General features: G+C 45.7%; 5 protein-coding genes across 5 annotated transcripts; 3 read left to right on the top strand and 2 right to left on the bottom strand.

Moving 5' to 3' along the window:
* Positions 1-1,332: 1,332 nt before the first annotated feature.
* LOC6536295 (beta carbonic anhydrase 1) lies at positions 1,333-3,310 on the top strand. The gene is made up of 4 exons (XM_002096843.4): positions 1,333-1,596; positions 2,340-2,424; positions 2,489-2,676; positions 2,745-3,310. The coding sequence occupies exons 1-4, from the start codon at positions 1,504-1,506 to the stop codon at positions 3,144-3,146; spliced, it is 768 nt and encodes a 255-aa protein (XP_002096879.1). The 5' UTR covers positions 1,333-1,503; the 3' UTR covers positions 3,147-3,310.
* LOC6536296 (ras-related GTP-binding protein A) lies at positions 3,229-4,861 on the bottom strand. Its single transcript, XM_002096844.4, has 4 exons — positions 4,735-4,861; positions 4,577-4,676; positions 4,128-4,512; positions 3,229-4,056 (listed from the first exon to the last, which is right to left on the bottom strand). Exons 1-4 carry the CDS (start codon positions 4,744-4,746, stop codon positions 3,618-3,620), a joined length of 936 nt encoding a protein of 311 aa, XP_002096880.1. The 5' UTR covers positions 4,747-4,861; the 3' UTR covers positions 3,229-3,617.
* Positions 4,862-5,259: 398 nt separating this feature from the next.
* LOC6536297 (nuclear factor related to kappa-B-binding protein) lies at positions 5,260-11,141 on the top strand. Its single transcript, XM_002096845.4, has 4 exons — positions 5,260-6,805; positions 6,981-9,471; positions 9,546-10,306; positions 10,372-11,141. Exons 1-4 carry the CDS (start codon positions 5,600-5,602, stop codon positions 10,900-10,902), a joined length of 4,989 nt encoding a protein of 1,662 aa, XP_002096881.1. The 5' UTR covers positions 5,260-5,599; the 3' UTR covers positions 10,903-11,141.
* A 135-nt stretch (positions 11,142-11,276) lies between these two features.
* On the bottom strand, positions 11,277-13,451 carry LOC6536298 (zinc finger protein 687b). Its single transcript, XM_002096846.4, has 4 exons — positions 13,154-13,451; positions 12,276-13,104; positions 12,173-12,220; positions 11,277-12,117 (listed from the first exon to the last, which is right to left on the bottom strand). Exons 1-4 carry the CDS (start codon positions 13,340-13,342, stop codon positions 11,414-11,416), a joined length of 1,770 nt encoding a protein of 589 aa, XP_002096882.1. The 5' UTR covers positions 13,343-13,451; the 3' UTR covers positions 11,277-11,413.
* A 373-nt stretch (positions 13,452-13,824) lies between these two features.
* Positions 13,825-15,363, top strand: LOC6536299 (WD repeat domain phosphoinositide-interacting protein 3). The gene is made up of 4 exons (XM_002096847.4): positions 13,825-14,032; positions 14,116-14,202; positions 14,280-15,041; positions 15,109-15,363. Exons 1-4 carry the CDS (start codon positions 13,966-13,968, stop codon positions 15,213-15,215), a joined length of 1,023 nt encoding a protein of 340 aa, XP_002096883.1. The 5' UTR covers positions 13,825-13,965; the 3' UTR covers positions 15,216-15,363.
* Positions 15,364-15,745: the final 382 nt, after the last annotated feature.

Below are 15,745 nucleotides of genomic sequence, written 5' to 3' on the forward strand. Positions count from 1 at the left end.
AAACCCGCTGTGAGTTGCAAGAATTCCAGTGTCGTTACAAATATTTATTTTAATGGATCCGAATTATTAACAATAATAGCTTGCTTATTGTTTTGAAATAGATTAGTATTTGTTTTAAGCTCCAAAGTGACACTTAACTTAAGAACCATATAGACCAAAAATAAATGTATGATTTTATACTGATTAGACAATATAATTGAAAAGAAGTCCTCACGAAAGAACTAACAGTTTAGCCAACAATAAAAACCGATAATAACATTATTTATTTTACATTAAATCAAAACGGAATGACAAATGAAATTATAAAAATATATTATATGTACACGTTTTTCTACAATTACGCAGTAAGTGGCGCCGCCATCGGCCAACATTGGAACTTGTACTTACCATGTAGAAACGATGTAGAAATATTTATTGGCGGACTTTTTCAAATGGGAACCTCAAAAACAAATGTTCCACATTTTATTTTTGAGCTAGCGATAAGCTTTTTTATAATTTGTACAATTTTGATAATACGGTTAGTAGTTTCACTGAAAGAAGAGACAGTAAACTTTATATTTCCGCTTAGGTAAAATTAAATAACTACATATATTAAGGAATAAAACATATTGAACTGACATTGACTTCCAGAGATCAGGAAGTCATCAGAAAGTTCCATCGAAATATTGATTAGGAAAGGCTACAGCAAAATAAATACAAAACGTGGAAGCCATAATATCAACATCATCAGCTCTTCGAGTCGTTTCCCACTCTGCTCCACTGATAAGCCGTCTGGCGAATAAGTTGACTTTTGTCGCTGGTCGACTGTCTGGAACTTGCCAGAGATTTTAGCTCAGAGAAATGCCATTAAGCCATCGATTTGCGCTCCCCACAAAAATATTCACTGGGAAATCATTGGGAAGGGAGAGCCTTTAATTGTGGGTGGGGAATATTATATTATTTCTCTTATCTTTGTGATGACACCAAGTGAGTCTCTTAGATGGGTTTATTAAAAAACTTATTTGTACAAATATTGTTTGGTTATTATAAGCAACTAATAACACTTTTGACAGTTTTTTTAATATGCATTCTGCATCTCAAATGGTAGATAATTTATAGATATGAAAAACTTTGAATGTGGGTATCGTGAGTGCTGTAAGCTCGAGAAATATCCAATTAACTTTAAAGTTCTTGCCGTGTTTATTTATAGATGAAAATAATTAGCACCTTGAAACTATCCCCCAAATAGCTCTCGTATTATTTCTCTTAATGTCTCCCCAAGAGAGTGGGGAGCACGCTCCCAGAGAGACAACAACAGCTGCTCGCCAAATACATCGCGTGTTTTGGAAGCAACAATTCCGCTTCAAATGCTTCACCGCCGTCAACAGAGCTCCATCGTACTTTTGTTTGGCGCGAGTGCGTCATTACTATACACAAATCGAGGAAAATCAATTGTGGTGCCAAAGTGCGTGAAATTAAAGTGTCGAATTAAGTTTCAGAAGCCCCAAAAAACAAAACTACAAAATGGAGCGTATTTTGAGGGGAATTATGCGGTACAGAAATACAACGAGGGAGCAAATGGTCAAGGAGTTCCAGAAAGTCCGCGACAATCCAGAAGTGAGCAGCAATACGGTTTATAGGTCAAGATTTCGGAATAAAACTATTTCACATTCACAAAAAAAGAACTTGGAGCATGCGTTTGCCTTGTGGGGAACAAATTGCCCGTATTTATATCATTATCACATTTTTTTCGACTTGTCTGTCGCAAACTTGGCGCTCTCCCCACATTTCGCTCTTTATCTTGGCTCTCTTTTGGGTTTTATTTGGTAAACAAACAACAAAGGCAAACCGGTTGACCACCAAATTATCCCCATTCACCCCCTTTTGTTTGCTTTATATTAAATAATATGTCCATATACTTAGCTGATGGCTTTTCAGTGCTCTTGAATGTTGCGCACCTTTGCTAATTGTCAACTTAATGTAGTTCTAATTGGAAACAATTCTAAAAAGTGTGCAAGGAAATATCACAGATATGAAAGACTAGAGCAAAATATTTAATATTACAAGAAGGAGGAAAGAAAAACTTGTTAAATTAAATAATTTAATGGCAAGATCAAAAGAACTATTTTATCAGCAAAAATAGTGAGCAAAACATGGGCAGAGGCTTTCTCCTAGATATGCTCGTCCATCAATATTTTCAACATATTTGAATTTCCCTGTTGTACAGCCTTGAACCCATTGACGTATTGGCCATTTGCCAAGTATGTCATAACTTGGGGTGGCTATATTTGGTGTATATTGGCACATTGGCCGATAGATATGTGTTCTAACATTTAATATTGATAAACTTTATCATACAGCCCAAGGCCGTCTTCTTCACCTGCATGGACAGTAGAATGATTCCCACCCGGTACACCGACACTCACGTGGGCGATATGTTTGTGGGTGAGTAACTCTAGTCGAGTAGATAATTTATGACTTAACATTCCTGCCTAATCCCACGGTTAAGTGCGAAACGCTGGCAATCTGATTCCCCATGCCCAGCACTTCCAGGATGAGTACTTCAGCTGCGAACCGGCAGCTCTGGAGCTGGGATGCGTGGTGAACGACATTAGACACATAATAGTCTGCGGACACAGCGACTGCAAGGCCATGAACCTGTTGTACCAACTAAGAGATCCTGACTTCGCCTCCAAGGTATTTGAGAAAGTCAAGGTTCTAGATCACCACTAGCTACAATCGAATCACTCACCTTTCTCCACCAGCTTAATCGACGCCTCTCACCCTTGCGATCTTGGCTGTGCACCCATGCCAACACCAGCTTGGAGAGGTTCCAGGAGTGGCGTGACGCTGGCATGAAGGATCCACTGATCTTCTCTTCGGAGACTCCGCTCCGCCGCTTTGTGGCCTACATCGATGAGGAGCAGAAGTTTGCCTTGGAGGACAAACTATCCCAGATCAACACACTGCAGCAAATGTCGAACATTGCCTCGTACGGCTTCCTTAAGGCACGCCTAGAATCCCACGATCTCCACATCCATGCCCTCTGGTTCGATATTTACACCGGAGACATCTATTACTTCAGTCGCGGAGCGAAACGTTTTCTGCCCGTTGATGAGGACACCGTGGATCGATTGTCCGAGGAGGTGAGGAGATTCTATTCGTAGGCGAAACAGGCCAACAGTACCAACTGGATTATCTGTGATATGTGGGCCTTATACCGCGATCGGCATTTACAAGTTACCAATATTTAGGATTGTTTTGTGTATTTATAAGTGTGTAATTGTTTTTGTATATAAACTTAAGGCCTACAAAGGTTTCAACTTACAAATCTACGAAAAATCAACGAAGGAGATGGCAATCCATCGCTCACTCACTACGACCTCCATAACTTAAGAAAGCTATTATGTGAGATGCGCACTGCCATATTTACAATTACACCATTAACTATTACGGCAGTCATTAAGAAAGTGAGCGATAAAAAACATATATACGTATTTATAGTTACGGGAAGCTGTAAGACTTTGGGGCGGCACCTTGGGCGCTTCGATGTTTGCACAACAACAGACGGTATTCATGTCTTTTTGAACGGAGAACGGCTAATTGTGTTATGGAAAGCAACGATCCTCGTTTAATCATCAATGGTACTTGTGGCCATGATGGTTCATGGCACTGTTGCTTGGATTTTCCAGCTCCTCGAAGTACTTCCTAGCATTTCTTATGTTGACTAGCGTAGCCTCCGAGGGCAGCGTGGGATCCGACATGACTACCATCACGTAAGTGTTGCTGGTGAAGGTGTCAATGAAAGCGGCAAATGCGCTATTGCGCACTTCCATCGATTGGAACTTGGCGCCCAACTTGGAACAGCTTAACTTGAACTGCTTGATGATGTTGGACACCTTTTCAAAGCGGTGCGAGTCGCGGTTCTTCTTGCTCTGGCAATGGGAGATCACCAGAAAGGTGGCCTTTTCGAACAACAGCACCTCATCGGCCTCAATGACATTTCCGAAATGTGTCACAGAGTTCTCCAGAGCAGCAACATTCGGTATCAGCATCGTGACAATGGAAGACCAGGCTCTAAAGCAGTTAGAGGTTGAGTAATAGTTGTCTTTCAGGTCAATTCTGTATAAAACTTTGCGTATACTAACTTGTATAGTGTTTCATCCCAAATGCTGGTGCGGAAACAGGTGACATTCATGGGTTTAGACAACTTGATGAGATCCTCCATGCGTTCAGTAAACACACTCTCACGAAGGCCCTCCGGCACCAGGTCCATTTTGTGCACCAGACAGAAGATCTTGGCCTCAGGCGAATTCTGGAGCAGTGCCTCCAAGCAGCTCTGGTAGTAATGGATGTCCCGCTCTATCTCCTGGCTCTCCACATCAAACACATAGATCAGCACCTCCACATTGCGAAAGATGTTGTCCCGCTGCTGGGCAAAGTACTGCTTCATGAAACCCTCCTGACCGCCACAGTCCCAGAGATTGAGTACCAGATTGCCCAGAAACCGCACATGGGAGTGCTCCACATCGACTAAGGAAGGATAGTGCATGGTAGGATCAGTTTCCGTCCCTTCCGACTATATAGTACTACTCACTTGTTGCTCCAAGGCGTGTCGTATCACGGGCGATATAGTTAGCAAAGATAATGGAGCGCATGCTGGTCTTTCCCGATCCGCTCTTCCCCATCAGCAACACCTGGGAATACAATTATATTATACTTCCGACGCTCGACAGGAACAAGCAAAAACCACACCTTTTTCTTCATCGTGCCGCTGTTTTTTCAGATCTCCAGGAAAATAATCAACAATAAAAACAAATAATAGGCTGGGCTAGTGATGCTACACTTTCGATGACACTATCAAAAGTAACGCGAAGTTAAATGGATCGTTATCGAATTGATTCCGTACCGTTAGATTAAAGATAATAAAAATATACTTATTTTAGAACATTAAATTATGTGTATGTACATAAGCTCAACATGAAATGCCATTAGGATGATAGATACAAAAGGGTATGTAATAAAGAGTCTTATAATAAAAAACACAAAACATGTCAGGCGTTATTCAGAAATTATAACATTATATTTAATTTCTTATTATGTTGTTACTTATCAATATGAAATAGGTTGTATTAAATATATTCATTGTTATTCTTTCGAATGAATGCCGATAAGGTGCAGTCACCATGAACGCGAACAACTCAAGGCCGTTTAATCGTCTCATCTCTAGCGGTTGACTTTATTTTTGCGTTTTCTTGACATTTGACTGTACCGTTTAAATGTAGCATAACTATTCGAAGAACCTAACCCCAAAAACTCGACGTAAGAGCTAGAAATAACCCCCATAATTAAGATGAGTGCTTTTTTTAAAACGCAAAAGTGGAACAACCACCGCCGCCACATCGTGCCATCTCTAGCGTGCACGCGTTTCGTGATGAATGGTGAGAAATCGCAGAGAAAACATGCTTAACAATAAAAAAAGAAGAAAACCAGCAGCTAACGCTGGCTGATTGATATAACGAGGCAGGACAGCGGCGTAAGAGACAAAAATTATAAGTTAGTGTAGAGAAAAAATCGCTCTTCGCGAAGAAAAATCTGGTGACGAATCGTTGGCGATCCGATGAGCAACATAAACGTAAACACAGTGCCCAGGCCGAGTCCAAATGCCAATGGGAATCCAAATGCGAATCCAAATCGCAGTGTGGACTCCGAGGAGGAGGAGGGCGATGGCCGGATGAGCGACAGCGGGAGCAACTCGGCCAGCAGCCAGAGGAGTCGTACGTCGAGCAGTAGCTCCTCGGATTCGACGAGCGGTTCCCTGGATGATGATCCGGATGGCGAGGACGAGGATATGACCGACCAGGACGCGGGCAGCGCCTCGGAAACGGAGGACGACACCACCACCTGCCGGTCGGACGAACTGGAGCTGGCGCAGCTCACTGGGCGGGATATCTTCCGTTTGCCGCGGGGCTTGTGCGAAAATGCAGCCATTTTCCATGAGTTCTTCTCTCTCGAGACCTGGCAAATGCTGCCCCATCACCTCCAGGCCCGTCTACAGCCAATGCTACCGGACTTCTCCCGTTTGGTATCTGGACAGGCACAGGCCGGTGCCGAACAGCAACGTACACTGGTGCAACTATTCAATGGTGGCCTTCAGCGCTTCGGTCAATCTCCACTGCTTCAGCTGCAACGCCAACTGGAAGAAGGAAACCTGCGCCCAGATGTCCTTCAGCTGCGAAGGAGCATTCAGCACTCGGGCAGAAGAGAATTTCGTTTCCAACAGGCTGAACGCTTAAGCCAGCTAGCTAAGGAGCTCTTTCTATCAAGGGAACAGCTTCTGCAACATGCCTACACCTCTGCTCCACCCTCTGATGGTGCTTTTGGTAAAAATCTGCCAAGGCCGCGTTCCCGTAAGAGAAAACCGCCCACATTCTCGATGGAAAACAGATTTTGTTCGCAGCGTGCCAAGAAACGCTATGCCCAAGAGCTTCTGGAACTTATGGGCGGGCTTGATGCAAAACCCGGCGACATTAGTGCGGAGGAGGAGGAAGAGGACGAGGAATGCTCACAGCTCATGGACCGCTTGGCCAAGGCCCCGCAGGAATTGAAATTGGAGGAGCCCAAGGCTCCGGAGCCGGCTGGTCCTGGCAGGCCCTCGAATGCGGCAGACAAGAAATGCATTTACAACACCTTCTTCAAGCGGCGACCTGGTGTAGACGACGACCTTGTGCTGCGCTCCATGCAGGCGGAGAAAATTCCCCAGCTCAACGACAAGAACTTCAGGAAGTATCTAAGGGACTACAAGCGTCGGAAATTGGAACAACCGGTAAGTCATTGGCCTGTTGTGTAAATACAGTTGCGATCTATGTCCACAATATGCTAATTGGTACCAGTTGTTGTTTATTTTTTAAATCAAATTATCTTTTAGGTTTGCTTTATAACTTAAAACGTAGAACAATTTCCCACAAGAGTTTCTAATTGAGAAAACATTAAAATTCCAGGAGAGTCCTGAGTTCGATACATCGGAGGTACGACTGCGCGACATCTGCACTCGAGCACAGTTTGTCGGAAGCTTTAAGCCAGGTCGAAAACCGAAAGCACTCATGGCCCGCCTCAATCCAGATCCACCCGCTCTTGTGCCCATTGGAGTAACGCCTACGAAAGAAGAGTTTGTAGATGAGGAGCCCATGCTGCTGGATGAACCGCACCAACTGTACGGCCGCCGAGCACCGGAAGACCATCCGGACGAGCATTTGCCGCACAAGGAGCCCCCGCCTATGCCAAAGAAAATAATGCCCGCTCCCGTTGTTCTTCCACATCCCGTGCCCAAGCTGGAACCTTTGAATGGACCCATAACAAATCCTAAGGCGAGTCCCACGACGCCCAATCACTCGAAAAACACGATTACTGTTCCTGCAACCGCTGGACATATCACCGGCAGCCCCACCCGGGAAGTGCAGATTCGTCCGCCAGCCTCACCTCGCCCTGCCTCCTTCTTCTCTCTGCTGAGGGATCTATTTGTATCCACACCGCAGCACAGGCTAACATACGGCGAACTGCAAATTTTGTTGTCCAGCTGGCGGGAAATCAACTCGGATGCCGCAATACCTATCGGGGAATGGCCAAGGTTCCAGCCAGATTGGTCTAAGCTGTTACAATCGGCAATCAATTTCTTATCGGGTGATTCGGCTTCCGTTCCTGCCGATTACGTTCCCTATATTGAACACAAAACTCAGTTGGGAATCTACCAGTGGATAGGAGCTGGTCGGGACTCGGATGCAAGGCTCCTCAGCCTATGTCAGTTCTGGTTGCGAACCCAAAGGGAGGAACAGTCTCAACTAAGCCCAGTTTTGATTTCGGGTGTTCACCTGAACTCGATGGTGGATGCGTCACCAACACCGCCTCCAAGATGTCCCACCACCTGGACTGTGCGCTCAGCAAGCCAGGCGGAGATCCTTGAGTTCCAGCGCCAGGAGAGAATACGCTTTGAGTATCCGCATCGACCGTTTACCTATCGTCTCAATGGGTATGAGAGTGTGGTGGGTCCAGTCAAAGGAATCTATACCCAAAGTCTGCCACTGAACAAAGCAAGGGGTCACGCAGTTATGGTGGATGACCGACCTCCATTTGTGACTATCTTGACCCTAGTACGAGATGCTACTGCCCGGCTTCCCAATGGAGAGGGAACCCGCTCCGAGATCTCCGAACTGCTTAAGTGCTCCCAGTATATCAGTCAACAAGCTGCGGATAATGTGTTACAGACCATTGTGAGTGGTGCCTTGGATCGTATGCACGGTGGTCCGGATCCTTGCGTCAAGTACGATGCCAGGCGCAAGATCTGGATTTATTTGCATCGAAACCGCAGCGAGGCGGAGTTCGAGAAAATGCATCGGCATAACCAATCCTTAGTTAAACAGAAGCAGCAGCAAAGAAAGCAGCTGAGCAGACCTAAGATACCAGACGACGGCTCTGGCTTAGCTGCAGAGCACCAGCAGGAGCAAGTTCCCGCCTTGGTTCCATCAGTGGTCTCACCGGTTCCAGTTTCGGTGCAACAACCAGTAGGTGCCGCTCTGCAGATGAAAAAACCTCTCGCCGTTAAATGTCCGCCAGTGCCGCCCTTAAAATATCATGTACCACCTGGCACGCCAAGTGCAGGAACAATTGTAGCAGCCACAGCCAATATAAATGCAAATCAAATCCCCATGCAGCAGATACAGAAATCTCTGCTTAAGCCTGTGGGAGTGCCCAATTCCGTTCCATCGCCCGTTCATCGGCAGTTGACAACTGCTAAATCTGGCACCTTCGCGATCTCCAAGATCAGTCCAACGCGTAATACCACGCCCATATTGGTATCGACTCCCAGTGGCTTGCAAACAGTGCATGTAGCAACCACTCCAAATCAAGGAGGAGGATCCGTTCCCTCTACGGTTGCCAAAAAGCTGACCATCAAAAAGCCCGTTCCTAATAACAAAATAGGAAACTTTATCATACCTTTGGATCAACAGCAAAGCGGTCAGCAGCAACAGCAGCCGGGACAGCAACAGGCACAGCATGTGAAGGTACAACCGATTGCTGGAAAACCCAAGGCAGTCACTATCACCCCGCGTCCTCAGATGCCGAAGAACATTATTCGTCTGTTGCCTGCTGGAGGAGCTGCAGTATCCGGGAACCCAGTAATAGGTACCAAGCCGAACTCTGTTCAAATCCTCGGACCCCGCGTAGTTCCGCAAACCCAAACGGTGCGTCCGGCTCAGCAGAAGATCGGCGCTGTTTCCGTTGTCGCCAACAAACCAGTTACAAGTATTGCAGCTACAGAAACTGCAAGTCCTGTGACAATGAGCACTATCAGTTCTCCTGTTACGGGGGGCGGTACGATAGTAAAAATGTCACCTCAAGCATTTGCCAATCTTCAGCAGCAGCAGCAACAGCTGAAACAGAAGGTGAACAATGCCAGCCCTGCCCTGAACTCACAGCAGCAAAGGATCATTGTAGGTGAGTACGGCTGTTAGTGTATTTAAGCAGTTGTTATAGAGATTATATTATAAATTCCATATTTTATTTTAAAGGCAACACGGCAATTTCCTCGAACAAGAAAATCGTATTCCAGTCGCTAACGAAAGCAGCACCCAAAATACTCACTACATCGCCAAGTGGCTCGGTAACCAAAGCAACGACAAATTTGTCACCGCAGCAGCAGAGAATTGTGCTCCAGAACTTCAAGCAACCGGTAATGGCTACCAATCAATCCGGTACCTTAACGGCAGTGGGAGGAAATGCAACGCGCGTTATTCGAGCTACTCCAGCCACATCTGTAGGAACTGGAGGAATAGTGGGAGCGGGAAACCCTCAAACAGCTGGGCAAATCATCACTTTGGATAGTCTGCTACAAAAGCAACCTGCTGGGGGAAAACTGCTTACAACCGCTGGCAACAACATCTTCCAGTTGGCCACTTCCTCAGCGGGAAATGTAATTACACTTAGTCCCAACCAGCCGACGAAGCAGTTACCCACGATGACACGAATTGTGAGTGCTACCAGTACTACTCCAGCAACTGGAAACACATCGACTGTGGTACCCAAAATTATTGGAAAAACTACTGTGCTTCCGGGAAAACCACTACTACTGCACGCCAAAACATTAAAACAGCTTGGCGGCAGTAGTGTGGCCACTACCCAGACCACTACAACGACGACGACAGCAGTTGCATCAGCGGCAGTGGGAGGAGCAGGTGGAACCCTGGTTGCGGGAACTGGAGTGACTAACAATGCCGGGCGAACAACTCAGAATATTGTGATTGGAGGTCAGACGGTGAAGCTGCAGGGAGCGGTAAGTGATCTCGACCAGATCATAAGCGTATAGTATTTGTTCTTAATCCAATGTTTAATTTGCAGATTTCCGCTCGAGGTGCCGGCGCACCCGTTCAGACTGTCATTATGGGCAACCAACTGTTGCGACTAGCCAGTAGCAGCAGCAATAGTGGAACTACTTCCACTAGCGGCATAGCGACGGCGCCAAAAACGTTGCTAATAGGACCGGGAGGCACTCAAACCTTACGCTTGGCCAAGAACGTACTGGTGGCCAACAAATCAATCACTAGTACAGTCAACAGCAGCGTTGTAAACAGCTCCACAACGACAGCAGCTCCAGCTGCGACAGCGACGACAGCGCCTGGCAACAATCTCGTATTCGCCGTGCAAGGCAACGGTGGACAACTCTTCTTCTCACCGGGACTGCAGGGCATGAACCTGAAGCCACTGTCCAGCTTAAAAGTGATACCCATGGCAACAGCATCGGCTGGTGGTGCAGCGGTAGGTGGAAAAATCTCTGTGACGACGGCGGCCGGGGAAGCGGGTGCAAAGACGCTGACTACAAAACTAATTCCGGCTACGGTTCTCAAGACGGCCACAGGGAGTGGCAACTAGGAGGCTCAGGAGCGGAGAGGCTTGTTAACCACGTTGAATATCCTTACCGGTTACAATTTCTTCGATTTTGTTTTTGAACACGTGTAATTTATCTATGTAGGCAGAAAGATTGCAAATATTGCTTCGTACTAAGTAAATTTAATGGACACTGATGTCCATTCCAGCAACCAATTTTATGAAACAGTTTATAAAATAATATATATATAGAGACACCCAATAAAACTCAAATGAAACCAGAAGGGCCATGTTTGCTTTCAGTACAAAAACAAATGTGCTTTAGTTTCAGTTATTCACTTGCATCGCTAGATAAATGAAATATCAGCAAAATTCTTGCTCTTTAATTTAAATAAGGAAGTAAGTATATTCCAACCAAATACGTAATAGTGAGAAAATTTAATGGAAAGATTTCAACGTTTGCATTTGGTAGACCAATGGGAAATGATAATTTGGCTATAATTTTTACAAAATGAATGAATATTGAATTATAGCTATACGCTAGAAATGCTACAAACTAAACGACATTTTGCGGCACCTCCTTGTGCTGCTTTAGATGTCTGTTAAGCTTAATTTTCAAGTCAAATGACCTGCCGCAAATGTTACACGAGATGTAAGCTTTTTCTGGCACCTGCTCGGCAGGGGAGCTGTCGTTGAGTGTCGCTTCTGTTCTGGTCTCCTGCTGGGCGGAGCTATCCATTTGGGCAGAGCTGTCTTCTTGGACGATGCTTACATCGGACTCGATGGTTAACTTCTTGTTTATCTTTGCAATAGGCGACGTTAGCATTGCCTGAGTGGGCTTTCTCATGGGTGATTTGTGTTCTGAAGAGCGACGTCTCTTTCTTGTCCTTGTGTGTCTGGCCAGCACATGAGCCTGCAGCTGCTGAGCCTCTTCAAATGTGTAGCTGCAAAATGCGCACCTAATGACACGTTCAGTTGGCACGGATGAAACAGGAACTTCAACGTTTTCAGGTGTGTCCGTCGGACATTGGGTGTCCGTTGGATTGGAAGTCTCTTTTGCAGGAACACTGGAGTCCTCGGTAACATTAGAATATTCTGGAAGAATATTCGAGCCCTTAGAGGCAGTGGTGTCTTCAGCAGCACGGCCCTCCAGTGGAGGGGAAGAAGATAACTGTGGAGATTGAATGCCTTCCGAGGGGAAAAGTTTTACTGGAAGTTTCTCCAATAATTTAAGATGCTCGGCAAGTTCGGCTTCACCCTCTACGCATAAAATATAATGTTAAAAAAATGAGACCGTTGCATTCTTCTTACTGACCTTCTAAGTGCTTTTTCAAATGTGCTTGTAGCATTGCGTTTTTCACAGCTGCAAATGCAAATGTTTATACATTAAATTTGCTATATAAATGTACTGTACTCACTTTTGCCACAGTAAGTGCACTTGGTGCGTACGTGCACAGCCTGCCTGTGCTCCTTGAGAGTCTCTTTGGAGTTGCAGATGAACCCGCAAACGGGACACTTAATGTGCCGCTGTAACTTGTGATACTTTATGTGGAACTTGATGCGCGATTCTTGGGCATTTGTGAACTTTTTGGCGCAAATATGGCATTCCCAGTCCTTGAGGAGATGGGTGCGGCGCATGTGTTCCAGATGCGCATCCTGGTCGGGGGATTCGTAATAGCATAGCTTACAAGAAACAACCGGCGAGTAAATTGGGGGCGGAAGCGGCGCTGTCGCATCGTTGTCATCATCGTATGTAAATCTGACTATCTCCTCCTCCTCCTCTTCGGAGCCATCGTCGGCCGTTCCAGATGCATCATCAACAGACGGCGCAAACATTCCGGCCGTTAATGCATCGTTGTCGATCATGTCGAAAGTGGAATCAACCGGCGATGCAAAATCTTTGGGCTCGGGTGGCTGAAACTTGTCAATATTCTGCACTGGCACTCGGGCCATGTGCTCCTCCTTAATGGGCACATGCGGTATGTCGAAGGCGGCGCACACGCGTCTACTACCGTCCTCGTCGCTGATATCCTCCTCGTCAGTGTCCAGATATATAAATCCGCAGAACTTATCCTCCTCCGGCTCAATTTCCCGTTTAATCACGATCCCATTGTGTTCGCGCTGATACTCGAGCTCGCTAAACTGCTCCTGTGTCTCCACACAGCTGCGCTTGAATTTAAGCAGCCGGTGGAACTCGGCAATGCAGGCGATGCACATGTACTGCGGTTGTCCGTCCTCCCTCGCAACCTTTGGGACATAAGTTAGGTCCAGATAGTACGATTTTATGACTACTCACCTTTATGTTCCAAGCACTCATCTGTTCAAGGATCTCCGCCATGCTTGCGACGGCGGCGTCATCCGAGCCGAAAATGGGCTTCACAATTGCCTGGTCCATGTCCATTCCCATGGTAAAGTAAATTCCGCATGTCCGGCAGGGTTCGATGGAGTCCTCACTGATGCCATTCAGATCCGCACTGAATTCCATTGTGCGCTAGCATATATCCAATTTTCACAGGAGTACGCTCCACAAAGCGACCATTTATTTTTTTGTTATTTACCGAAATTGGAGGTGGAGCATTTTGGCAGTGTTGCAAAATCATACACGTCGGTCGATAGTGAAGGATTGGGGGTGATAGAGATGATGGAAATAGATAATTAGCTAGATACCACTGATAATAGCTAGATCTGTAATATTGAAATGGCTAGATCGTTATATTCAAAACAGCACTGTGGATCATTTGAAAAACATCAGAATAGTTCATTGTGTTTGTAAACACTAATATAATAATAATATAATATGGTATGAATTAGGTTTGCTTACATTTTAATTTTATAAGTTTATTGTGTTGACACGTAACTGCTTAAGAACTCATAACAACAAGTTTTTAGAGTTCAAAAATTTCTTGATTTAGATGATCGCCGTAGGTCATCGAAAGTTATCGATTCACTGCCCGGCCACTTATCGACGACTTCCAGCACTGTGTCATTGTTTTTATACGAAAAAACACAATCATCCGCCGTCCGACCAATTGTTTTCCTGCCTGCCCAGCAACTGTATCGGAAATCGCCAGAGCCGAGCGCGGGTTTCCAGCATCCCCGGAGAGAGCAATGAACCTCACAGAGCAAAACCCATATGGAAATGGGCTGCTGTACGCAGCCTTCAATCAAGACCAGGGTACGTAGATACGTGCGGATGTGTGCTGTTTACATATACGATACACCTTATCCGTATAATATAACTGGCTTATTGCGTTGCAGGATGCTTCGCCTGTGCGACGGACACGGGATTCCGGGTCTACAACTGCGATCCGCTGAAGGAGAAGGAGCGCCAATACTTTCCAGAGGGTATGGTTGAGAAAGAGAGAGTGCGGGAGACTCCCACGGCATAAAACCAAAAACCAATTCCATTGTCTACAATGCAGGTGGTCTCAGCCATGTGGAGATGCTGTTTCGCTGCAATTACTTAGCCCTAGTTGGAGGCGGCATTAGGCCGCTGTACCCGCCCAACAAGGTGATCGTGTGGGATGACCTGAAGAAGTCCCCGGCCATATCGTTGGACTTCAATCAGCCCGTGCGGGCGGTACGACTGCGTCGGGATCGCATCGTGGTCGTGTTGGAGGGAGTGATTAAGGTGTTCACCTTCACTCAGCAACCACAGCAGCTGCACGTGTTCGAAACCAGCTCAAATCCCAACGGGCTGTGTGTGCTGTGCCCGCACAGCAATAAGAGCCTCCTCGCATTCCCCGGCCGTCGAACTGGCCACGTTCAAATTGTTGATCTGGCCAACACAGAGCGGGCACCGCTGGAGGTGATCGCTCACGAGGCTGGTATCAGCTGCATTGCCCTGAATCTGCAAGGCACGCGACTGGCAACCGCCGGGGAAAAGGGCACCCTCATTCGTATCTTTGACACGGAAAGTGGAAAGAAGGTTTCGGAGCTGAGGCGCGGAAGCAACCATGCCAACATCTTCTGCATCAACTTTAACCACCAGTCCACAATGGTGGTCGTCGCCTCTGACCATGGCACCATACACGTCTTCAACCTTGAGGACAACAAGCCCCGTGAATCCTCGCTGCCCATAATACCCAAGTATTTCTCGAGCCAGTGGAGCTTTGTCAAGTTTTCGATACCCCAGGGACCTCGTTGTGTTTGTGCCTTTGGCGCCGATCCCAATTCGGTTGTGGGTAAGTTGCAGCTGGAGCAGATCCCTCTCTGGGAATTCTGTAATCAACATTTTGTTCTCTTATCCAGCCATTTGTGCAGACGGCCACTATTATAAATTCCTATTTAACAACAAGGGCGAATGCAGTCGAGACATCTGCACACAATTCCTTGAGCTGCAAGACGATGAGACCTAGGATACAAGTCGTACTGTTGCGAACGCCTTTGATGCATCTATACAATTATATATCTCCATGGAAATGTGTTATACAATATTACTTATAAGCATGCTTTAAAATACGTTAAAAGTCGAGTTCACATAAAAGTAGTTAAACCTTGAGACAAGATTGTGGATATTTTATATTTTGTTCGAAACATTCACCGATAATCCTATATGCTCATTTAACTTTAATTTAAGCCTCATTTAATGCATTGTTACGCCATCTGTAATTTAAATAACTGAACACATTTTTTTTCCTCCACTTTGGTCCAGTTTGAGAATTTAAGCTTTACTCATTTATTTTCAATGAACTGAGCTTATCGTGTTTGGTCATTTGCACCTAAATTGTTTATTAGTTAAAGGGACTTTGCTCATTTCACTACCATTTCCGTCAGCTATGGTATAAAGTTTTTTATGATAAGTAACCCTTCTGGAGAAATGGTATCTATGAACTTTTAAACGTATTATTGATAAAGTTTGGTAGTGAATCATTGCAGTATCTTTGCT

The sequence above is a fragment of the Drosophila yakuba genome, chromosome 3R (assembly GCF_016746365.2).
Source record: "Drosophila yakuba strain Tai18E2 chromosome 3R, Prin_Dyak_Tai18E2_2.1, whole genome shotgun sequence".
Taxonomy (NCBI): domain Eukaryota; kingdom Metazoa; phylum Arthropoda; class Insecta; order Diptera; family Drosophilidae; genus Drosophila; species Drosophila yakuba.